At 43.7% G+C, this 17,164-nt stretch overlaps 1 protein-coding gene across 1 annotated transcript; it reads left to right on the forward strand.

The window, feature by feature from the left end:
* The first annotated feature begins 1,857 nt into the window (after positions 1-1,857).
* RBX1 (ring-box 1) lies at positions 1,858-16,613 on the forward strand. Its single transcript, XM_045465956.1, has 5 exons — positions 1,858-1,989; positions 3,898-3,976; positions 9,602-9,672; positions 12,662-12,747; positions 16,086-16,613. The coding sequence occupies exons 1-5, from the start codon at positions 1,912-1,914 to the stop codon at positions 16,096-16,098; spliced, it is 327 nt and encodes a 108-aa protein (XP_045321912.1). The 5' UTR covers positions 1,858-1,911; the 3' UTR covers positions 16,099-16,613.
* The last annotated feature ends 551 nt before the right edge of the window (positions 16,614-17,164 follow it).

A 17,164-nucleotide genomic window follows, 5' to 3' on the forward strand; every position in this document is an offset into this window, starting at 1 on the left:
AGCCTGACGCGGGGCTCGAACTCACGGACCGCGAGATTGTGACCTGGCTGAAGTCGGCCGCTTAACCGACTGCGCCACCCAGGCGCCCCACCTTTTTTTTTTTTTTTATGAAGAAAACATATTAAATGAATGGATAACAGATCATGCAGGATCTTTTAGGCCCTTGTAAGGACTTCAGCTGAAATGTCACTCCTCATAGAGGCCTTTCCTAATCACCCAATTTAATGTTGTCTCTGTTTCCCCTCAATTTCATGACCTTGTTTTGTCTCCTTAATAGCACTTCCTGGGTTGTTTTTTTTTTAATGTATTTACCTGTGTATTATTTTCCTACTAGAAATTTGTTTGACTCCTTCATCACCATGTCTCTCCTATTTACAAAAGAACCTTGTACATACTCAATGAATTCGTTTAATGAAGGATAAATATGCCCTCAATACCTTAATTTACTATGGGTTTATCATATTCCGCAGGGGCCTTTGAGAACACAATAAATTAGATGATAGAAATCTCAACATGGAATTATCACTCTAACAAAACTTGGGCTAAGAAAAACTTTGTAGGGTTCCTATAATGTTTTAAGGTCTCACACAATTTTTCTCTTTCCGAGTCTGGCTAAAGTTATGGTTTTCACGGATTTGTTGTTCCTGTTTATGACTAAGTCAAGGAAACAAATCACAGTCCTTCCGGTTTGGCAATGCAGTCAACACATTTTATTACCTTCCAATTTTCAAGAGAAAATGTGAGATTTCAAATAAGCCAATACAAGATTTAAGAGGGATCTAGCGGAGTCGTACCTCTGCATGGTTTGAGATTCTAAAAGGAGGGGCTGGGTCTAGAAATGGGAAGGTGACGTAAAGTACAGGTGCTTTGGCTATAAAGGAAGGTCCCGTAAGAATAAATGGTCAAATGCCTCACACACACACACACACACACACACACACACAATTCAAGACGTACAGCGACTGCAGTTGTGACTACAGAGCAAGAAGCCGAAAGAGGACCGAAAACAGGGAGAAAAGTCCCCATTGTTAGATGACCAACTGAGGAATGGGAGAGATGTGCTCAAGTGTGTGAAGTTGAAACCGTGTACTTTAACCAAAGGCCATTCTAGCACGGACTGGCGTTTCGGGCAGGCTGGAGATGGCATCTCCCAGGCTCCTAAGCCTCCTCCGCTTTTTTCGGGTGGGCAGGTTAAGGCAGGACTGGAGAATGCCTGCACAGTGGGGCCCTGGACAGGTCATTCGGGGAGATCCCGTCTCCCCGTCGAAGCCTGAGCATTTCCCGAACTGGAATCAGGAACCAAACGGTGCCTGGGCCCGGCTCTCCCAGGGAGGCTGCACGTCGGGCCTGGCTCGGAAGTGGGTCGGGACCTGCGACACCACGGGGTCCCGGTTTCGGCAGCAGAAGGCGGGGCGCCCACCCTCGACCCTTCCCCGGCGGAACGCTGCGGAACACCAGCCGGCACTGGAGCGCTGCGGCGGCGGGGAAGCCGGGGCGGGGCCGGGGCGGCAGGTCGCGGCCGAAGCGGAGGAAGCGGCCGCCGCCCCAGCTGAGGGAGTGTGGCCGGGGGCTTCCCGCGGGAAGACGACGAGAGGTAGTCTCTCGAGCGCTTCTAGCCCTCTCGAGCACGTCGGCTCGACCCCGCCCGGCCCCGCCCCAGCCACCGCCTCTTCCACCGCCTCTTCCACAGCCGACGCAGGGGCCGGGGGGTGGGAGGGGAGGGAGGGACCTGCGCCAGCGCCTTTAAGGGGCGTGGCCACATACTCCGCCCCCACACGCCCCTCGCGCGCCAGTAAAGGGAGGGGTGCGGGAGGAGGCGCCAGGGCGGCAGGGAGGGGGTGGGGGGGGGAGAGCCAGGCGTGCCCTGATGCGCAGGCGCAGTGGCTGGACGACAGACCGTGTGTTTCCAAAATGGCGGCAGCGATGGATGTGGATACCCCGAGCGGCACCAACAGCGGCGCGGGCAAGAAGCGCTTTGAAGTGAAAAAGGTTGGGTCTCGCCAGCGCCTTCCTCAGGGAAGCTAGAGAGGCGCGGATCTGGCTGGCAGGCCCGAGGATGACCAAGGCGCGGAGGAAAGGGCTTCATTGCAGGGCGTTCCTGGGACCGGGTACCAGAAAAGGAAGCTGGGGGGCGGGTCTTAGAGTTGATCGGCGTGACTGCGGCCCACTGCCAATGGCAGTATTGGTTTCGCCTGGAGTCTGAGGGACCAATCACGGATGTGCTTATTGAGATGCTCGGGGTTGCGACTTGGCTAAGGGAGCCAAGCGCCTGAGCTGTCACTGGAGGGGTGGAGGGGTGGGGAGGAGTGGGTGGGGTGGATAGAAGGGGGAGTCGGAGCGATGCGGTGGGTGGAGGATGGGGGCAGTGCGGCGAAAGCCGGGACCTGAGTTCCTACCGCATTGGAGGCCTCTGAGGAGCCCGGCTGGTGATCTCCTTGCCCCGCCCCTTCCCGAAGCTCGGGGTCTCTCTGACTCCGAGGGACCCCAAACCGTTCCTCGACTAATCGAGGCCTCCCTTAGCCCTCTCTCTAGCCTTCGCCCCCTCCGAGTTAAAGTGTCGCCAGTCTAACAACTCTTGGTTCTTCTAAGAGGTCTGTTGGTTAGTCATACAGCCGCCCCAGTCCAGTGGTGATAATCCAGAATCCCTCTGTCCAAAAAAAAAAAAAAAAAAAAGCATGGTGGAATTTGTTAGAAAATGCGAGCCCAAACGTTGTGTCATTTAGGAAGGGTTGAGTACTAGTGGCGAACGACCGGGTGAAGGTGGGGAAGCAAAAACGTGGAACGTGTCTTTTTGCATGAAATGCCTTACAGTGGGTTTGCCAACAGTTGGGGAGAAAAGTACCGATTCCCACATAATGTAAAATAAATCTGTTCAAACGAAGACTCTGAAATAGGGAAAATGTTATTCCTGGAACATCTGGCTGAACACTGACAATATTCCCCCTCCCAGTGCTTTTTGGTGTTTCATTGTGGGCACTCCATGCTCAGTTACAGCCAGCAGCCATATTGAAGAATAGAAATAGGGTTTTTTTTTTCCCCTTCAAGTTGAAGGTGTCGGCTGAAAAGTGCTGGAGAAGTTTAACTGGACACAGAATTGGGTTTGAAAGAGCTGAAGGTTTTGGAAGTGGCACCAAATTAGTGGATGAAAAGGGAGTTTGGGAATCTTTATAATTGCAGAAGCCAAAAGGTTGAATTACTTAAATAGCGCTTTTAGATAAACTCTTGATTGGAATTATCTTAACTAAATATGAGTCTGAGCATGTAAGCGGTGAGAACATCAGTTTATTTGATGGTTGGACCTAGACAAAATTCTAGTGAATTCTAGAGTTCGTTGTGAAATAATCTTGTGAGATTTAAGTGATGACCTTGTTCTGTGTACTGACACTGGGTAATTAGTTATCCAGCTTATCCCCCGATTACCCATTTTATGATCCAATCATCATCTTAGTTCATTCTGTTCCTAGCTTTCACCTCCCTCCTCATGCTTGCAAAGTTGCCTTGAAAAGCAGATACCGATCTATGCAGAAATTGAGCTCTTCAGGAGAAACCTGTACAGAAATTCGAGTTTGGGGTTACTAAACCTAAAACAGGCACTTAAAAATTATTCCTCATCTCTTACATTGATATTGTCGATTAAATTATTTTAAGCTGTAGGAAAAAATAAAGATGACTCCTTAATTTCTGTGTTCATATACTCAACCTTTTGGAGAACGGGTGAGCATACGTGTAGCCTGCTGTTGCCCTCTGATAAAATAAGAGTAATGTAATGTCCCCAAACTCTTGTGTTTGGTGGTCTTTGTGGCTCCGTGTTAACTGCAGCTGCAGTGTGCAGTCCTAAGAGTGTGCGTGCCTGTGTTACAAGGAGAGTGTATTGTTCCCCCCTTTTTCTCTTTGCAGTGGAATGCAGTAGCTCTCTGGGCCTGGGATATTGTGGTTGATAACTGTGCCATCTGCAGGAACCACATCATGGATCTTTGTAAGTAATTGGAGGAGGATGGGAGGAGATTGAGAAGGTTACAGAGATTGTGCCTATCTGATGTGACCAGTTTTTTTCTTCACAAGGAGATATAAAGCACAGTCAGAACACTTGGTGTCTTCTGCATCTAGTCCATTGGTATGTTTGAAATAGAGTAGATTTAACGATATCCTGGAGGCATACTCATCTCTCAGAATAAATCTACTCAATCTAAAGATGGCAAGCACACATTTAGAATGAATTGTGGACACAGAGGCACTGTAGATTATTCCTCTATATTTCCGATCTCATACCCAGACTCAAAGGCAAAAATAGTGAAAGGGAGAAAATAAACTTTGAGCTAAAATATTCTATCAAAGCTAGTTTTTGCTTGGCAAGATTTATAAAGAAAAGAAGCCAAAGAAGTAAGGAATTCAATGTTAGCCCCAAAGTTTAGAGAACATTGCTGCCAACATCTAAATAGGCAACTAATTGTACTAAAGAAATTCTGTTTAAATCTCCTACAGATTCCATCACACATAGTAGCCAATACATGGTGGATTTGATTATAGCTGTTGATGGACTAAGTATCCTTATAGTAATAGGAGCGAGAATATTGATCATGTCGGGAACAGCCGAGGTTACTTTTTCATCCAGGTACTAAAATGGTCTGTTAGATCTGATACAAGCAAAGAAACTTCAACTTTCTCGAGTTGAAATTATAGGCACTTAGAGTTTGAAAATCACTCACCTCGTCTCCAGCTTCATCTTGTACCACTCTCCTGCTCACTATGGTAGTTTCTCTGGCTTACTTTTCATTCTTGAAGTGTCCATGCTCTCTTTTAGAGCCCTTACATATCCTGTTCCCTCTGCCTGGAATATTCTCCCTCTTCTCCCCACTACCTTTGTCTAACCCGTTAGTGTCCAGTCTAAATATGAGCCGCAAATGCCAAGTACATACATAATTTAAAATTTTCTGGTACCCACATTAAAATAAAAAGAAACAGATGATTTGTACTTATTTATCCTGCTATATGCAGAATATTTTCATTTCAATATGTAAGTAATATTTTAAAGTGAACTATTTTACTTTTTTTTTTTTTTTTTTGGTACTAAGTCTTTGAAATGTATTTTACACTTCGAGCACATCTCATTTCAGACTAGCCACATATCAAGTGTTCAGTAGCCACATGAAGCTAGCGGTTACTTTATTGGGAAATGCAGAACTAATCCATAGTTGGTCTTTAGATCTCACCTTAAACTTGCTTAGAAATGTTTTCCTAACCATACTTACATATACACAGGCTACGACAGTTCTGATAATATTCCAACCACCTCCTATAGTTTCCTTTGTAGTAGCTATTTAATTTAGTTAGTTCTTGATCATTTACTGCTAAATCGCAGCATCTAGCATAGTGTCCAGTACATAATAGGTTCTCACTAAATACTTGCTCTATGAATAATAAAAATACAAAGTAGGGGAATAGTGTGTGATTGTTGCAACTTGGAAAGCACCAGTCAAGTAACATGTGTGGTAGTTTATTGCCCTTGGTTTCTTTGAGTTTTGACCCTGTTTACCACCTTCTCACACAACAGTAGATAGCAGCTACCATGATGTTTAATATAGATAGAAGGAACCCATCACGGAGAAACACATGCACAGTTTTAAATGTGTTTGGGTGGGGTCTTTGATTATATGTTTGCCAATTTTGTTGCTGTGCATTTTCACAAGTGGTTGTGCCCAAAGCAAATTTTATTTTCTTTGGGCTCTCTTCTATAAATAGTTAATGATTTCAAATAACACTGTTTTTGTTTTTTGTTTTTTTTTTCTATATTTAAGTCATTTTGTGTCTTTCTGGATGCAAGAGAATGTACTTCTTGGGAGGACCACAACAGACAAAGGCCACTGATATTCTGACTTAGAGTGGAACATTTGAGGGATCAGTGTAGGTCTTCAGTTAGATACCTACTGGCTTTATCATTTATTTTAAATGTTAGATGAAGCAGTAGAATATGAAACTCTTTTTTTTGTTTTTTCTTAAGTAAGCTCCATACCTAATGTGGGTCTTGAACTCATGACCCTGAGATTAAGGGTCATATGCTCTACCAACTGAGTCAGCCAGGTGCCTGAGAATATTGAACTCTTATAACAAAAAATTATGAAAGTGTGTTTAAGTCATGTCTTTTTTTTTTAATTGAGAAGTTTATTATTTTTTTAAATATTTTTAAGTTTTTATTTTAATTCCAGTTAGTTAATACGCAATGTTCTGTTGGTTTCAGGTGACAATATAGTGATTCAACAGTTCTATACATCACCCTGTGCTCATCATGACAAGTAAACTCCTCAATCCTCATCACCTATTTAACTCATCTTCCCACTCTCCTCCCCTCTAGTAACCATCAGATTATTCTCTAGACTGAAGAACCTGTTTTCAAGTCATGTCTTTTATTCATTCAGTGAATACTCATATCCTGGGCATTTTGATAAGATAAAAACAGTGACTGAGATCAAGCCTTTACCCTTAAGAAACATACCCTTTTGTTTATTACAAACACTAAAGAGTAATCTGGTAGCTACAACTGGGCTTGTCTTCCATTAGAAAATAAATGGATTATGATCCTTGTAAAAGGACTTTTTGTTAAAGCTGAAAATAAGAATCTTGATTTAGCAATGGCCATTTTCTTTTTTTTTTTTTTTTTTTCTTAATTTTTTTTTTTCAATGTTTATTTATTTTTGGGACAGAGAGAGACAGAGCATGAATGGGGGAGGGGCAGAGAGAGAGGGAGACACAGAATCGGAAACAGGCTCCAGGCTCCGAGCCATCAGCCCAGAGCCTGACGCGGGGCTCGAACTCACGGACCGCGAGATCGTGACCTGGCTGAAGTCGGACGCTTAACCGACTGTGCCACCCAGGCGCCCCTACAATGGCCATTTTCTAATAAAGTGTGGCATTAAATGAATGATTATAATTTTTTTTTTTCAACGTTTATTTATTTTTGGGACAGAGAGAGACAGAGCCTGAACGGGGGAGGGGCAGAGAGAGAGGGAGACACAGAATCGGAAACAGGCTCCAGGCTCCGAGCCATCAGCCCAGAGCCTGACGCGGGGCTCGAACTCCCGGACCGCGAGATCGTGACCTGGCTGAAGTCGGACGCTTAACCGACTGCGCCACCCAGGCGCCCCTACAATGGCCATTTTCTAATAAAGTGTGGCATTAAATGAATGATTATATATACAGCTGTAAATAAATAAGAGTGATTATGCCTGTGCCCCGGTTGGATTCTTCCATAAAGCATTCTTGGTCTGAAGACTTCCTCTTTTGAGTCAAAATTGATACTGCATGCCCTCTTACAGCTTTGTATTTATTTTACATTGCTCCGTTTCTTGGTTGTTCTAAAAATACACAGTCTGCTAGGTGTTATTTTCTCCATTACCTCAGGTAATTTTGTTCCAGATAAAAAGGGCGTCCAGAAGGGCTTAGACCCAGCCTTTGCTGTGAGAAGTTAGCCTCTTCCTAAACCACATGTCCATGCCTGTTTTGAAAGTGTGAAATCTGTCCAAGATGAAGCCTTTGCTTCCCTAGCAGTCCTTTGGTGGTAATGCTCTTGTATTGAAGTTTAAAAGTCCCTAAGCTTTATGTATCACATGCAGTAAGCTTCTGCCTTTGCAGGGGTATGACAGGAACCTATTATGTGCTGCTTGATTGTCTGCTCTAGGCTGACAGTAAACAGTTAGTTTCCCTGTTTAAATGAACTACTCAACTCCTATACTCACTCTGCACCAACAGCTCCAGAACATTTCCTATTCGAGAACATTTTACACTCATATTTAGTAATTTCCCATGCCATATCCATTCTTATTTGGCATTCTAAATTGCAATCCTCTTCCTCCTATATATTTTTGTTCTTTGTTAGGAATTGTCAGGTAAAGAATACATATGTATTTGCTCCCCATTTTCTCTGTAGAAATGGGTTTTGTTTGCTTATTCAAGTGCCAAGAGTACTTTGGACTTGGCATAGAAAGACAGAGTCCCTTAAAAATACCTTGACCTGGGGGCGCCTGGGTGGCTCAGTCGGTTAAGCGTCCGACTTCAGCTCAGGTCATGATCTCACGGTTCGTGGGTTCGAGCCCCATACCGGGCTCTGTGCTGACGGCTCAGAGCCTGGAGCCTGCTTCGGATTCTGTGTCTCCCTCTCTCTCTGCCCCTCCCCTGTTCATGCTCTGTCTCTCTCTGTCTCAAAAATAAATAAAACATTAAAAAAAAAAAATACCTTGACCTGGAGAAATTTAAACATGATAATGTACTTGGAAACAGTTGTTATTTATTTAAATAATTTTGCCTCTTATTCAGCTGATTTCATAATACATTGTTCTCATCTAAGTGAGAGGATTCAACTTGAAGAACATCAGATTTTATTTTCTCTCCTTTTGAATATGGTAGTGCAGTCACAGCGCCAGTAAGTCCTTGAATATACTGCACAGATCCTAGATTGTCCCGTCCTATCAGAGGGAAAATCCAGTTACTGTCTTTAAGGTGAATGTGGATAGCAGGAGGAAGTTCTGTGATTTTAGATCCTTTGCCTTTCATATTTTCGAAGGGTGGAGAAAAACCCATATGGTATATCTCTTCCCCTAAGACCAAATATACCCATTCAAATCTCAGCATTATTTGCCTACAGTTTTACTGTTTTCCACCGATGGAAGTTTGAAGTAATTGTCTCCTATTAAACAGTCTTTCCTGATCCTTTTTACTCTTCAAATGGGAGACTCCATTTAGTTACCACCTTCAGAGACCGCAAATGATACATTAGTAATTCTTGTTCCTTGAATATTTATCGCCAGTAGAGTTTTACTCATCAGTTCTTGATCTCAGATTTGTATTCTATTTCACTTCCCCTCTCTTCCCCTTCTATGAAATTGGTACTTGGGTATATTTGCTGTAGTTTGCTCTATGTAGTCACCAGACAAAATCACCTCCGAGGTAGTAAGCATCACCAAGTCGTGTGCCCCAAATCTCTAACCCATTGGCCTTACAGATTTGCTTTGCTTCACAGTGTTTTAAAGACTTTTGAGTTTTGCTGCTTTCACATTGCATATGCTACGGTTTGCCACAGCCTCTTCTCTCTCCTTTATTTTGCTTCTGTCCCAGTTCACACGTCTGCCTGACCGCTCTAGGGACTGAAGCTTGTTGCCCAGCTATGCCTTCTTGTTGTGAGGGCCTGCGAGACAGCATCTGCCGAGAGTAGGGAGAAGATGCCAGTTCTCAGAACAGGCAGAATTACGAGGTAGCTTTAAGAATTTACTAAATTTCCCAAATTAGGAGTAATCACTTTCATTTGGACAGGTCAGATTATGATGAGAACTAAAATGCGCCTTTTCCTTCATAACTCAGTCTGTGAACAAGGATAGGAAATCATTGCAGAGCAAACTGTTAGGTCACATCTCTGCCTTCTGTGCTTCACCCCTTTTTTGTACTCATTCAAAAACGATTATAACTAGTTAACCACTTGAGATTTTGTTCAGGTTTGTACCACCCTCGCCCCCACCCAAATCATGTCCTTTTGTAATTGTGCAGGGAGGGCTGCTATGGACTGAAGGGTCGTTGCTCCTGAGGTCCAGTGATCCTGTCGTTCTTCTTCCCGCAGGCATAGAATGTCAAGCTAACCAGGCGTCTGCTACTTCGGAAGAATGCACTGTTGCGTGGGGAGTCTGTAATGTAAGGAAACATCTTTCCCTATCAGCATGGCATGTAAACATATTACTACTTCTCCTGCTTTGCCAGTCTTGAAAATAACTAGGAAAAAAATGACTAGCCCACCTTTCTCCCAAAAGGTATACAAATAATAAAAAAGATTTTAAACCTTTGTACTATTCACCTGTTACAGATGAAAAATTACTACTTATTGCAGGGGCACCATATTGTCTTAATTATAAAGTGGACCCACTTTTGTTAGCACTTTGGGGATTCATCTTTGGGAATTGCCTTCAAAGCCTGTGGCAGTGTTTGGAATATTCTCCTGTTGGTAGAAATCCTTACCTTCCGAACAGATTTTTTTTTTTTCTTTAAAGTGCTAGATACCTTGTGGAACTAAGTTTGGTGAATAAATTGATATTCAGGGGCCTGCGTGTGTTTTAAAGTATGGCAAATGTACTAAGTTAGGATTTTGTTTTAACATGGCTCATGCCAGAAATGTTTTGTCCAGCATCATTGGACAGAATGTACAGCCTTCCATGGTGTGACAGCTGTGAACGATAACAGCATCAAATATGTTATTTCTAGCATGTGTTAAAAATTCATCTGTAGAGCCATATAGTCCTAGTCACGGGAGCTAAAATTGTCCTGTCCGAGCCTCCTGTGCCAAGGGGACAGAGGAACTTCAGCTCCCAGCATGGCACAGGCCTAAGAGTCTCTGGAGTCAGACCCCCATTCCCTGTCCTGGACTCACTTGCTAAGTGACTTCCAAGCAAGGTATTTGACATCCCTAAGCCTGGGCTCCCTCATGTAGGCACAGAGTTACAAACAGGATGAAATGATTTTCTTCTGCCACATAGTAGACATAAGTATTTGTTGAATAAATACATATAAATACAAATTTGGGGTGTTGGTGGTTACTGAGCAGATGGCAGCTGTCAGTACTTTTCCCCATCAGGCTGAGGCTCTCCCCTCCCCGCTCCCCCAAGCCCCGTGCCTTGAGGTGCACCTTCTGAATTCTGCCAGGGCCCTTTGAGGAGTTTCACAGTAGCCTGTAGTGGCCAGGGGACGCCTTTGTTGTTTATGGGGATAAAGAAAACATAATCTGGTTCCTTGCTCTGCCTGACATTCAGGCATGTACTAAAAGCCATGTTATTTTTTTGGTGGAAGGAAAAGGAAGGGAAGTTGCCCTTAAATTTGGCTACAGAGAGCCTAGCTCAGGGAGCCTGCCATAAGGGAGAGCTGGCATGGTGCGGCAGAAACCTTCGGACTAATGCTGGCTTCTAGTTCTGGGTCGTCTCGCCAGCTCCGTGAATTGGCAAGTCCCGCGATTTGTCTGGGTTTCGCTTCCCTGTCTGCACGATGAAGGTAATAATACCTGTCCCGATTGCTCTGAGGCTCCAGTTAGGTGATACGTGTTAGCATCTTCTGTAAAGTGTAAAGCACTGGTCAGCGTACTTTAAGACTGCTAAACATACCCATGAGCAGACCTTAGGTCATGAACAGGAAGAAAGTTGGGACCAGGTGGTCCAGCGATTGCTGTCACCTGCCTCACAGCCTCTTTCCCTCCATCTTCTGCGGTAGCTGCAGCGTACAGGGACCCGATGCCTGATGGGGGAGGGGGGACATGGAGAGAGGGGTCTTGAATACTCTTAGGTGTCCCTGCCACCTGGTCATTGAGAAAAATGCCTCAGCCTTCTGCTTTTTAGAAATTTTGTTCTCTTTTACAAAGAGCTGCGTGAGAGTTAGGGAGTTGTGCGAAAGGGATCGCGTGAAAGCTCTCACTCTGGGAAAGTATTTGTCCTGTTGAGCATCCATAGCGTACTAGCTGTGGGTTCCACTTTTAGTTACTGAATTCTGTTCTTGTCTTTATCAGAAGACAGCGCACGTGATAATAAACCACTCAGTGACTCTTCTTGAAGTTCCATGCATGTTTTGGTAGCCTTGCTGACCAGATTTCAAGGCTGCTATTTAATCAAGTTTGTGAAAGTTTTCATTATTTTGTTGGGGTGCCCACATTACTCCCCTGTCCCCCACCTGAGCCAGCCCCTCACAGACGAGAGGAAACCACACCTGCTGCTGCTGTCTTACCACTCTGCTCCCGGAGAGGGAGGAGAGCAAAGGTCCAGGCGGTGGTGGTGTGGTTAGTGTCTACATGTCATTAACCCACTGCGTGCAGCTTTTCCTTTCCCCCAAACCTGAAAGCCGCCTCATAGCTCTCTGTCAGTTACCAGCTTTCTTAGTATTCTTGCCGTTTTACTTCTTGCCTCGATCACGAAATAAACCATTTGATGCTCCTTTAGCTGCTTGTATGCAGTTTTTCCGTCATCATGCTTCCTTTTACCCTAATTTTCTATCTCATTCCTTTTTAAAAGGACATGCCTCACCCCTTAAAGGCTTCCTGAGTACTGAGCTATTGTAATATCAGTACATCTTTGAACAAATCTGGAAATGAGGTCCTTGGAACAGGGTTGAGCTGGGTGTGGGAAGATTGGGGAAGTGCCTGTCTCAGCTCTGGGTGGGTGGCAGTGGCAGCGTGCTACCCCAGGCTGAGGAGAAGACGCTGCTCCCGGGGTTCCCATTCTCCAAGATGGGGGAGGGGCAGTTGGGGACCACGCAGGGGGAAGTTTCAAATCTGCGTGTGCTCAAGGGCTCCCGGCTTGTGTCTGAGGAAAGTACAGGAAAGTAGAAGCCTTCCCTTATAGCCAAATAAGACCAGGAGGCCACATTCCACCTTCCCTTAAGGGAAGGGGAGAGAGCATACCGGTAGACCATGTACCGTGCTTCCTAAGTAGTTTCTTCTTTTAGTGGTTACATTTTTAACAGATGTTTCAGTGAACGTGGCCTGTACCTGACCACGGCGTAAGCAGTTGTTGACCTTTTGCCTCCCGTTGTTGTCTCCCATTGCTCTCCAGCCCCATGTGTCACCACTCTGGTGCCCCTGAGACGTATTATCAGTGGATGGCCAAGCCCGCACAGGATGATTTTTAATAAAATGTGTCTTTTCTTCCAGCATGCTTTTCACTTCCACTGCATCTCTCGCTGGCTCAAAACACGGCAGGTGTGTCCGTTGGACAACAGAGAGTGGGAATTCCAAAAGTAGGTGTCTCTGGCTGTTTTGACGTTGTAAGACTGGGTTTTATGGTCCGCGCCCTTCTTTGACTCACCCCAGGCTGGAGGGCGCATCGTCTCAGAAGATGGACACATGAAACGTGCCTTGTTTTACAGACTAACTTTTGGTTAAGCAAGGACTCATCTGTGAGGAAAGTGCACAAAGGCGTGGCATCCTAGAGTGTGCCGGCTCCCAGGGTCTGTGAAAGTAGAATATAGGAGAATCTGCTAACCATTAAATATTTCCAGAATCACATCCGTAGTAAGGATCCAGGGGCTCACCAGGGTCAGGTATCTTTCCTTTGGGCTAGAATTACATCCACCGATCCTGTTTCGTTGGTTTATCTCTTGCTGATTAATTCTGATACAGTATTTACGGTTATATCGACTAAATTATTATATAAATAAAACATGACATGGTAGATTTTTTAAAATTCAGCTACTCAAGAGGGCATACCAGAAAAAATTAGTTTCCCACCTTAGACTCCGAATCCCAGTCTCACAGGTGACCGTCAGCTTCTTAGTACTTCTGACTATCCACACGCATGCTTGCAATGTACACGGGTAGATATACGTGTATAATTTTAATATAAATATGAGCATTCTACATAGTAATTCACCTTGCTTTTTCATTTCATACATCTTAGAGTTAGTTTTTCTATATCCACATATATCCTTTCTGATGGTTGCATTTTTTTATGTTGATGTACCATAATTTATTTAATCAGTCCCCGTTGATAGACATTTGGGTTTCAAATTTTTCACTGTTAGTATGTAGGGATGAACGTCCTTACACATGAATCTTTGTGAATATGTGCGTGTATATTTGTAGCAGTAGTTCCTAAAGGAAGACTTTCTGGGTAAAGAATGTGTACCTTCTTTATTTTTTATTTTTTTATTTAAAAAACATTTTTTTTAATGTTCATTTAGTTTTCAGAGAGAGACAGCAAGCTGGGGTCGGGGGGGATGCAGAGAGAGGGGAACAGAAGGTCTGAAGCGGGCTCTGCACTAACAGCACAAAGTCAGAGTTCAACGTGAGGCTCGAGCTCACGAACCATAAGATCATGACCTGAGCCAAAGTTGATGCTTACCCAAGGAAGCCACCCAAGCACCCCCCCCCATTTTTTATTTTTGATATTGTCAGATTTTCCTTTCCCAAGAATGCATTCTAATTGACGCTCCCTCTAAACAATGCAACAGAATGCCCCCTTCTCCATTTCCTGTCAACGCTCTATTATGGCACTTTTCCACCTTCACTAGTCTGATAGTTGAAAACTAGTATTCAGTTGCCTTTTCTGAATTTTGAGTGAGATTGGGCTACTTACCATGTTTTTATGCCTTTTTTTCTGTGAATTGCCCTTTTTTGTTGCTGTTGAGTTTTTGATCCTTTTCTTTATCAAATTTTTTATGAGAAAGAGGGTTTTTATTTAAACATGAGTTTTGATTAACAGGATATAATGAGATTTATAAAACAAAAATTGGGATTCTTTAGTTTGTTAAATGTTTAGAAACCCGTTATTGGTACAGATATTTTGCTTTTAGACTTATTTATTTGGTAAAGAATTTTGGAACTCTTACCCAATGCATGTTCATTTTTTAAGAAACCTGTCAAATACTCAGTGTTTAACTCCTACCATTGTTCTTGATTCAGCATGTATGCTACATAATGTGTAAGATGTAAAAACATATGAGACAGTCCTTCCCCCTCCTTAGGGAGCTTGCATTCTGTGTAAAACCATGAAGTCATATCTATCAAGGAACTTTTCTACGTTCTGAAGAGGCTTCATAACTGGCTCTGCCCTGGAGCAGGCTCCGAATTCCGTTTTGGACCACAACTGTCCCATGTTTCCCATGGAATATTCCCAGGACTGAGCCTAGAAGGGGGGGGGGGGTGCTGTGTGTGAAGAATTCCTCATGTTGGGCTCTGACAGCACCACTTTATCCCGCAGTTAACGGTACATTGGGAAAACAAATTCCTAGGGAATAAGTTGCGGCATTCTTTAATCTGATGGACGACTTCTGGGTTGCTCTCCAGTCCACTAACAAACACTGGAGCTCTACCCTGTATGGAATTTGGCACAACTTTTTTCTAGACCGTATTCAAGTGGATTTCTTGTGGAAATGCAAAAAAGATCTAGTAGTCCTTTGGGCTGATCGAAGCCATGACCCAGAATTTCATTGCCCTGGGGTCCACCCATGTATCAAAGTATTTTAATCAGAGGCTAACTATTCAGAAAGAACCAGGACAGAGGCCCCTGGGTGGCTTAGTTGGTTAAGCATCTAGCTTCTGCTCAGGTCATGATTTCAAGGTACGTGGGGTCAAGCCCCACATCGGGCTCTACGCTGACAGCTCAGAGCCTGGAGCTGCTTTGGATTCTGTGTCTCCCTCTCTCTCTGCCCCTCCCCTGCTCACACTCTCTCTCTGTCTCTCTTAAAAACGAATAAAAAACATTAAAAAAAAAAAAAAACAGGACAAAGATTGAGTAAGACAACAAGGAAGGATTTTTGTTCAAGAAATCCATTTATATGTAGAAGAAATTTCCCGGCCCTGTTTATTTTTATAATCTTGTTAGAGCCAAATTTTGGCTTTTGGGGAAATCAGAAACTACCTGAAATCCATACCTCTCTACAGTTCTCTTTCTCAATGTGATCAGGCTGGAAATTGGACCTGGTGATAGATTTTGAAATTGAAGGCTGTTCAATGACTATTCCCTGTATTTGCCTGAGTTAGCAGAGTTGAAGTGAAAATAGCCTGCAAGCGGAAGGGAGGCCGAGTGCTCAGGGGTGTCTGAGCCGCTGACTGGAGCCAACAGGACAGTTCCCTTTCATAGCCACTGGCTCCTACTTTTCCCTCTTGCTTCCCTAATACTGCCCAGCATATCTGGTGACTGGGAGAGTCAGGTGGGTATAGGTGAGTCCCATGGAGGGACCATCACTAAGAAGGGGATAGTAGGTAGGAGTACCTGGGTGGCTCAGTCGGTTAAGCATCCAACTCAGGTCATGATCTCACGGTTCATGGGTTCAGGCCCTATGTCGGGCTCTGTGCTGACAGCTCAGAGCCTGGATCCTGCTTTGAATTCTATGTCTCCCTCTCTCTGTACCCCTCCTCTACTTGTGCTCTGTCTCTCTCGCTTTCAAAAATAAATAATAAACATTAAAAAAAAATTTTTTTAAAGAAGGCGGTAGTAGGTAAAATGTTACAAAGGACAAAATGAAACGGGCAGAGAAAGTTTTCATCACATTTCCTCATGTGTTTTTAGCAGATTTTATAGCCTCAAACAGGAAATTACTAAGGAATTAATAAAATGATATACTTTGTCTTTCAGGTATGGGCACTAGAAAGAAAATTCTTCCATCGAACTCAACTGTTCTGTTATTCATTTAATGACTTGCCCTCCCGTTACTTAAGTATAAATTAGATAGAACTGTGTCTTTTCTGCTTTGTCTTTTCAGTTTGCTATTCCTGCAGCCATATTGTATTCTGTGTCAAATAAAATCCAGTTGGATTCTAGAATAGATGCTGTCTCTTGTGTATGTGAAAAAAGTGAACATAAAGGCTGGAAAGCCAGCTTTTGAAAGTGACATGTTTGTTCATTAGAGCAGAGTTGTCCTGTGAGTCTGCCGCTTGGTCACCAGGGATCCCGATCCACAGCCCGCTCGCTGATGGCAGCCTTGGGTAGGTCATCTCTCTGCTCTTCCTTTCCCTTTAGAACGGCTAAAAGGCATCATATGCACACAGAAAGAGGCTTTGTAAAATGTAAAACCACTATACAAATGTTAACTTTGACCATGTGTGACATGTTGCTTTCTCTTCTTAGTTTAGAAAAATAAACCTGAAAAAATCTAATATGTAATTTTGGCTGGCGAAAGAATAATTTGTAGGCTCAAGTTGAAAATTGGTGTCACTTAGAATGGAATCGAAAAAGAGAATTCAAGTTGCCTCTATCACCACCATCTTTTGTAATTTGTTCAAAATGTCTTAGCCGTGGGGACGCCTGACTGGCTCAGTCAGTAGAGCATGCAACTCCATCTTGGTTGGGGTCATGAGTTTACGCCCCGTGTTGGGCAGAGATTAAACAAAAAAGGCTTGGCGATGAAGGAATTGCCAGTTCTAAAACTAATTCAGTGGTGATCATGTAGTCTTTAGCTGAGAAAGTCGAGTTTACTGTAGCGGTTCTCAAACAAGGATCTGAGGACTCCTGGGGGTTCCTGGACTCTTTCAGGAGATTCATGAAGTTCCTCTTCCACTACATGTCTGTATGAGGCCAGCTTTTCCTTACAAACTCCAACCAAAGTAACACACTGAATGAAGCAGCAGGCATGAGAATCCAGCTGTCTTCTATTAGATATAAAAGAGATATGCAGAGTGTAAAATCATGCCACTCTTTAATTTTTTTGGTTTTGA

Source organism: Leopardus geoffroyi, chromosome B4 (assembly GCF_018350155.1).
Source record: "Leopardus geoffroyi isolate Oge1 chromosome B4, O.geoffroyi_Oge1_pat1.0, whole genome shotgun sequence".
Classification (NCBI taxonomy): Eukaryota; Metazoa; Chordata; class Mammalia; order Carnivora; family Felidae; genus Leopardus; species Leopardus geoffroyi.